The following is an 8,239-nucleotide window of genomic DNA, read 5'->3' on the forward strand; positions in this document are numbered from 1 at the left end:
TACAATTTTCTTAGTTTACAGATTTGATTTAGTGTTTTATGGAGAACCCAAAGTAAAAGTTAATCTGAAACTATTTTTTGTTGCGTTTTTTTTCCCTTTGATTCCCAAGCCAGTTTCTCCGAAAGTCAGTTCTTTTCGGCTGTTTTGTTTTGATTTTTCTCCCGCCGCTTACCCAGTCCCCCAAAAGTCAACGCGGTCATATTTCCAGACTAAAGAAATATGAAATATCGCAAATATCTCGATGCTCTCGACCAATCAAAACGCTGATATTTTTTTGGGTCGGCAATAAAATTATATTATTTTGCAGATTGATGCACTAAATTCGAATAATTTTGTAACAATGACCCCATTTTGGTAAATTTAAAGCCGTAAAAGGGCAAAAAATGGGTGGTATCTATGTTAAATTGCTCAATATAATTTTAGTACATGTGTACTAAAATAACATTTTCGAAAAATAGGTGGGGGTATGTCAAAAATTAGCGAAAATCCTTTTAGTACTCATGTATGTCTTACATTTTAGTACCGACCCCCCCCCCCCCTGATCATCCATCTTCATAACTATTCTATTTATACGAATTTATGTCGAACTCGAACACGCACGGGAAACAAATTTGTTCGAGTTATTAAAGAATTTTCGAGTTATGGAGTAAGGTTTAAAAGGAAATTTATTAAAAAAGGGACTACAAAACTTATTCAAGTTAAGAAAAATTTCGAGTTATCGAGGTTCGAGTTAAGGAGAAATTCGAGTTAAAGAGACTCCGATATATTTCACGTACCTGTTGTTGTAGCGTTTGACCCATGGTATTCAATGATTCACCCAATACTTGCAAATGAGCAGCCATGTCCACTGGTTGTAGCTTCGTCTCCGAATATCTAATAATTGAATGGAAGGGTAATGAATGGCAATGTTTGTTGTAAGTTGCAACATCCTTATGTTTATAGCCAAAATTTTCCCCTCGTTAAAGGTTTTTTTTCTAAATAAGAGTGACATAGTTTGCTTACTCATCAATTTAAATTCACAAGATTTTTGACATTGGATTGACCCGGATGTGGAGCAAGATTGGCCAGAAAGAGGAAAAGAAAAACATTTTTTGCTTTATATCAGCATAATATAACAATAATAAGACACAGAGTTTACGTCTTTAGATAAGATAGGGCAATTGAATAAATTTCAGGCAATCTATATTAACCCGACCTCGACCTTGACCCTGACCTTGGAAAAAGGCCGACCCTCGACCCTTGGAAAAAAGCCGAGCCTCGACCAAAATACAATAAAAAGACGACCCTGGGTAAAAAAATGCTTTAGCGACTTTTATAACTATAAGAATTTTTTGGATAAATATTCCATAAACTGATCATTAGATCACTTAAAGAATACTTTAAGAATAGTCATCGATGGGGGGGGATGAAAAGGAGAAGGATGAAATTATTCTTCACAAGCCCCTCCCCTCGGGCGGGGCATCATATTATTGACCAACATGTATAATCAGCCTCGTATCCGTATATCCCAGACTTAATCTTCCACTCACGACGTAGGTTCTATAGGTTGGCATATTATTCTTACAAAAAAAGCGTGTGTATCCCCTGTTTGAGTCTGCTCAATTCTTAGTATCAGGAATTTTAGGAATATTAGGAATTTTTAATATCATAATTTTAAAACCTTGCCAAAAAACTGTTTTTTTTTTACCCAGGGTCGGCTTTTTTCCAAGGGTCGAGGGTCGGCCTTTTTCAAGGGTCAGGGTCGAGGTCGAGGTCGGATTAATATACATTGCCTAAATTTCATATTATGTTGGTTGTTGGTTGACATATTCAAATTCCAAATTAATCGGCTTAGATGTTCAAAATTTTTACATCTTTAGAACGGAAATTGAAAGTTACTGAAAAAGTTAAATTCATACGTTTGCTGTTGGAAAGGTAAGTCGTAGCTGATAGCTTTCTTGACGTATTCAAATTCTTGAACCGTCCATGAAGAAGGCGAACGACGTCCAAGATATTCCAATTTCTTGCGGAAAGCACATTCCATTTTACTGAAGACTTCGAAATATCCCTACGGAAGAAGAAAAACATGCATCATAAGAAAGGGACCACGCATAGAGAGGTAAAGTGAAGGGCCAATTTAAAAGAGTGAATAAGGAGGCACAACTAAGACATTGAGTTAAGTAGAGGACTTTTCTTTTTTCTTGCAAAATAGTTCGCTTGGCAATGAGCGGAACGAATAATCATGGGGCTCTTCCAGAAAAAAATTTTACATGGGGGGGGGGGTTACTGTGTCCGGGGGTAATTTGGTGTGTCCGGGGGGGTCAGCAGATGCTTGTCCGGGGGTAAAACCTATTATCCGGGGGGCCAAAAGTCACCCTGTCCGGTTTTCTGGAAGAGCCCATTGCTCACACGTCCAATAAATCTGTTTGATCGGAGTTTTTAGAAAACAGGTAACCATTAAGTAAGTAACCATAGTAACATAATAACCATAGTAACCATAAAGAAGCTGTTGCGGTTCTTACTTTGCCCGACCTCTAACAGCGCTGCATCACTGCAGGGGTTTTCGGTCGTTTTCTTAATAACTCTGATCAAAGATTGCAGTTATAGCTCAATCCAGGGTTTAAATAGAGATCAGATATTGTACGTAGTATATTTCAGGAAGTGGTATACCGAACGACCGAAAAGCAATCGAACGTAAAAAAAATAAATACCTTAAGGAAACTTATTTTAGCGGAAAGTTTTTTTGGCGAATTTAGACAAAATTCGCCAAAATTAGTTCCCACCAAAATTAAAGATTTTGCTCATTCGCCAAAACAAGTTCTCGCCAAAATTAATTTTTTTGGTAAAAAATTAGTCAAAATTCAAATCAAAATTAGTTCCCGCCTAAATAAGTTCCTTTAAAGGTAAATAAACGGGTATTTACAGCTCGGTCCTCAGCAGATGCTTTGTTCCAAATGTGCGCAAGACGTCGACTGATTTCCGCAAAATCTGAATGAAAAGAAGCAAGAATGGTTCCAAAATAGATAGAAGGCTGTACACGGGGGGTTGTAGGTCATATTGAAAGTTCCTCAATTATTACAGCATTGACATTTCGATTTAACACCCTATGGACACCCACGGTGCGCACAAAAATATCAAATAAGGTAGCTCTCAGCTTGGATAATATATCAATGTGTGAGCAACCTTTTTGGCAGACAATCTGTTTAAATCAGTTTTCACCGAGCAGTACCATGCTCTGCTGTGATTTATCACCATGTTCTTAAAAGGCCTCTATCAAGCCTAAATCTCACTTTCCTTCCTCTTCCTCAGAGCAAATTTCTGAGGTTAAAGAAGTAAAAAATCCATACTACTGTAGTACATCAATGTTTCAACCAATGAAATGTACGTACCTGCCCGCGGATGGTTCTGAACAATAATTGGTCGATATTTCCGACAAAACAAATTGTAGGCGTTTTTCTAAAAAAAATAAAAGAACAAATCTTTTTTGATAGCTTGCAATTGTGTTGGGTGGGTAAGATCAATGGCTGAGTGGTCAAGGCGTCAGCGTCTCAAACGTTCGCAGTTCGAACCCCTGCTCCTTCCAATGTCCCATTCAGCTCGTAGATAACCAAGCCGGCTGGCAGTGGACACCGTGAAAACAATCGAAGGACTATCTAAAAGTCCTAGATTGCTGGGCTATCAGTGTAAAATATCAACCCTATCTTTAGTTGCAACCTAATATTTAAACCCCTAAATCCCGTAAATCCCTACCAGAGGATTTTGTTGAGTTACAAATCATCGTAGGCCTCGTATTAGAATAATTATTTCAACTGATATTTAAATTTTTGAAGTGTATTTTGATACAAAAATGCAAACGAACAACAATTATATGCTTAATGATTTGAAGAAATCTTGAGAACAATAGTTTGGGTCCTTAACGATTCTAACATCTCGAAAAGGGTGAATTTCTTTAGAAATATTTTCCGGTTCTCAAAATTTCAATGAATAATGAAGAGTTTACAAAGAGTAAAGCGGTCTTTTATCAGTATCTTTATCAGAGCATCGAAGAAGAGAAAAACTTACGGGTTCCGAGCTAGCAGTATTGTAAACAACGTTGTTCGAACTTTCCGATATCTTAAGGAGCTTGCCAGTACAACAAGGGCAGGGCTTCTTTGATTTTTTAATAGTCAAATCCTTTGATTCGCCAGTTGTCTTCATTCCTACGGTGAAGAGAATCGAGTTTTCTTTAAGCTAATCTTCGTAGTGTAGGTTTGTGATTGGCATTCATATTTGATTTTTACAATCATAAAAATGATCTTTTTCAGAAATAGCCCGTGCCCCCCCTGTTGATCTTCAATATCCTTATACCCTCGGATATCTAGGGAGTTAACGATTTTTGTCCAAAAGTGGATATCGTGGATATCTACAAGGGAGCGGATATCCAGGGGGTAAAGTGTCTTTTCAAGTAAAAAATACGATATCCAGGGTAAGCATCTTTATAAGATGCAGGGGGTTGAGCATATTTTTAAGAGTGGATATCCAGAGGGTCTTTATTATATTAATAAAGTAGGATATCCAGGGGGTTCGATACTTCAAAAAATCAATGTCCTTAACAGTGGGGGTAAAAACTTTTTTCTGGAAAAGCCCAATCCGACTCCGTTTAACCAATTAACCTGTCAGCTATGAAGTTGAATCCAAGGAAATACCAAAAAAGTATAGATTTATAAAGAAACTGAAAACTCAAAATTTAGCTATTTAGCTATTATAGTAAACTAAAATTGATATCTGGTCCAAAACTCCCGAACTATTTGATTATCTTTTGTGAAGCTGAAAATTTCCATGAAAATCAGGCCATATTTTAGAAGGGCAGGACAGCGTCCGTTGGTGGCCAACAAGGGCACTATTGTAATGTTTCACCATAAAATGGCTGTTTTTACCAAAATTTTAGTGATTTCAGAAGGGCATAAAATTACAAATCCGCTCACACATTTTGAAAAATACGCAAACCTTTTGTAGTTTTGCCAACAACTTTTCCACCAATGGTAACATTCTTTCCACCTTTTCTTGACGAGCCTTTCGTGGAAGTCTTCTTTTTATCTGTGGAAAAGCAAGTATCTTTAAAGATGAAAGAATTGAAACTCCGTGTAAAAATTCTTCCTTTAAGGTAAACGTCGTAGTCAGTACTGTATGTATTCGAATGTTTTGAAATTCGAACGTTCGAAAATCTAAGGTAAATTGAAAAATAACACGACGCACACTGGAAATCAGTAAATCACAGGAAATCTGTGAGCCTATATAGTGTGTCAAAGAATATGATATATGCAGTTATAGTAAAAGATTTTCCCAAAAGCTAAAAATGAGTTAAACCTGTCATGGCAGCTGAAGTTTTGGTCTTTTTCTTTTCTGCGGGAATATCTTTAGAAGGTGGAGGCTTCTTGATGCGTTTGGTACGTGAAGATGTCGAAGGTTTTTCGTCTTCAGGTATCCATTCTTCATCTTTTGGGTTTATGCCTAGTTAAGTTATTGATATGAAGAGATTTATAATGAACTTATCAACGCGTACGTTCTCGTCGTGAATGTTGCAGTCTAAATGGCTGAAGTTCTTATCATAGATTTTGAACCAAGACGGTAGGGGATTTAAAATTGCGCTATACTTTACGGTTCATAAGCCGTTAAAACAAAACAAAATTTTTTCACATAATATGGTAAAAAGGGTGAAAAATGATGAATGAACGAAGGAACGAAGGAACGAAGGAACGAAGGAACGAAGGAACGAAGGAACGAAGGAACGAAGGAACGAAGGAACGAACGAACGAACGAACGAACGAACGAACGAACGAACGAACGAACGACGACGACGACGAACGAACGAACGAACGAACGAACGAACGAACGAACGAACGAACGAACGAACGAACGAACGAACGAACGAACGAACGAACGAACGAACGAACGAACGAACGAACGGAGCGAACGAACCTTGATTGATCAATGTCATTTCTTCATCGTCTTCATCTTCATCATCAGCTATTTCGTCATCATCATCAACCATCATGGAATCTTCACCAACGCCTAGTGTCTGGAAAAGTATGCACACGTACCTTAAGTTGGTCTAATTTCGACATCCTTTTTAGAGATAGGGATAATAGGAATCACTAACGGACTCCTCAACAACTGATTGCTAAGCAAAGAAGAATTAGTTTCAATCAGCAATTCATAGCGTCAGCCCCCCCCCCCTGCTGATTGGGGGAAGGTTACACCCTAAATTTTTCCCAAAAAAGGAGGGGGCTGAAAGTACACCACTTTTTTGGGGGGACCTATGTACTTGGGGGGGAGCTAAAATTTCATCACTTAGCGTGGGGGCTAAAATAATTCAGCTTAATAGTTGGCTTCAATTACTCAAATTGAAGCTCATGAATCTGAAAAATTTTCGCCTGCCGCGCAATATTTTTATAGCAAGTGTCCAAAATACTTTATCTTAAACTCAGCCCTGGACGCAATTTACATACGAAAGCCCTTTTTTTGCTTGGGACCTACACACAGGCTGACGCTATGCAATTCCAACCTTCCTATTATTCTTATCTCTAAAGAAGGGTGACGAAATTAGAAGAGCGATGTCGACATTACACCAACTTACGGAAGGCCCTAGATCTCGTAGGAGTCCCATTATTTTACTACATCAGTAAGGCGTTTGATTTATTCACTGTTCATCAAGGCTTAAGATCCCATTTAATATTTTCATTCTGGATGGCATGAATGGATGGCATGATGCCCCCCCCCCCTAGAATAAAAAGATAAAAATATCGTCACTTTTCAGCAAAGTCCGACCGTTATTTCAAGCCCTGCAAAGAAACACATAAAAAAGCCTTACCAAAGAATCATTAGCCTTTTCACCATCCGAAACAGGGACACTATCCACAGCCACTACTTCAGTTTTCACAATCTCCCCTCCCCTGTTGCAATGGTTTTTTATGATACGTACAAGAACTTTGCTGCCTAGAATTCGAAAAGAAAAGGACAAAAATATGAATTAAGGAATGAAAGAATGAATGAATGAATGAAAGAATGAATGAATGAATGAATGAATGAATGAATGAATGAATGAATGAATGAATGAATGAATGAATGAATGAATGAATGAATGAATGAATGAATGAATGAATGAATGAATGAGTGAGTGAGTGAGTGAGTGAGTGAGTGAGTGAGTGAGTGAGTGAGTGAGTGAGTGAGTGAGTGAGAAATAGAAAGTTCCGGTTGCAAAAATCAGCTTTATTGACGATTGAATCATGCTTGATGGTGGGCATTGTTATAAATAAGAAATATAAGGAAAAAGTCCAATAAAAAACTGCAAAAACGGCGATTTCCGGTATAAAATCGGAATCGACCATGTTTTGGACATTGCTAATACGCATATTTGTGCAAAAAATCAGAAACAACTATTAATTTATGGGACCTCTACCCTACCGGAGTAGGTCCAAAAAGTGTGTGATATGCCAAGAAAGAAAAAACTTAAAATCCATTTTGACCTTTCCTTTTCTTGTAGACTTTCTTTTTCTTGACTTTGACAATACTTTGATCTTCCACTTCTTCGAACATTTTAACTTCAATCAACTTCTGACTATCATTATCCAGCTTCTTTTTCTTTTCTTTCTTCTTCTTCTTTTTATTGCTGGGTGATTTTTTCTTTTTCGATGAAGATGGTTCTGTAAAATAAAATGCAGAATATCAAGAATTTAAGAAAGTCTTCAATCATTGAAAGCCACTGACATCATAAATGAGGACGAGCTACAATCTCGGTCAAAATATATTGAGAATTTTGGTTAATTCCTCGTCTTTAGCAATTTAAAGTTCGGGCGAGAAAGTGGCTTTTGGGCTATTTGTTACATTTAATCGAATATTTCAATTTGGTAGGGGTTTATAAACTTCCAGGCTATATTCTGAGCCCTATTGGACCGTTTTTGGACTTTTGGATCCTCAGATTAGCGTTAAAACTCGATTTTAACCTAATTTAGAGATTCAATCGTTTGTGGTTTAAGTTTGTGGGAATTCCCTTTCTTCTAAAATTATGACTTTGATTTTATACAATAGAGTTTCCATAATTCCGAACTCTCACTCGTCAGGAAACAAATTTTTTGGTTAGGGAATTCGCTTTACAAATTGGTTATGAGACGAGTTTTTCCCATTCGAGCGCTTCAATCGTTTGTGGTTGTAAGATTTGTGGGAATTTCCCTTTCTTCTTAAACTTAGCCTTTTGTATATAAATGGAGCTTCTAATCGAACT

At 37.3% G+C, this 8,239-nt stretch overlaps 1 protein-coding gene across 1 annotated transcript; it reads right to left on the reverse strand.

Annotated features, from left to right (window-relative positions):
• Nucleotides 1-698: 698 nt before the first annotated feature.
• Nucleotides 699-7,617, reverse strand: LOC136822551 (HMG box-containing protein 4-like; the record flags this gene model as incomplete). Its single annotated transcript, XM_067078814.1, is given in 10 exon segments — nucleotides 699-873; nucleotides 1,899-2,047; nucleotides 2,903-2,967; nucleotides 3,369-3,435; nucleotides 4,042-4,178; nucleotides 4,966-5,055; nucleotides 5,326-5,469; nucleotides 5,938-6,037; nucleotides 6,830-6,954; nucleotides 7,485-7,617. Coding segments are annotated over 10 exon segments (1,185 nt in total), but the record flags the coding sequence as incomplete, so codon positions are not given.
• Between the last annotated feature and the right edge of the window lie 622 nt (nucleotides 7,618-8,239).

Source organism: Clytia hemisphaerica, unplaced genomic scaffold (genome assembly GCF_902728285.1).
Source record: "Clytia hemisphaerica strain Z4C2 unplaced genomic scaffold, Clytia hemisphaerica genome assembly, whole genome shotgun sequence".
NCBI lineage: Eukaryota > Metazoa > Cnidaria > Hydrozoa > Leptothecata > Clytiidae > Clytia > Clytia hemisphaerica.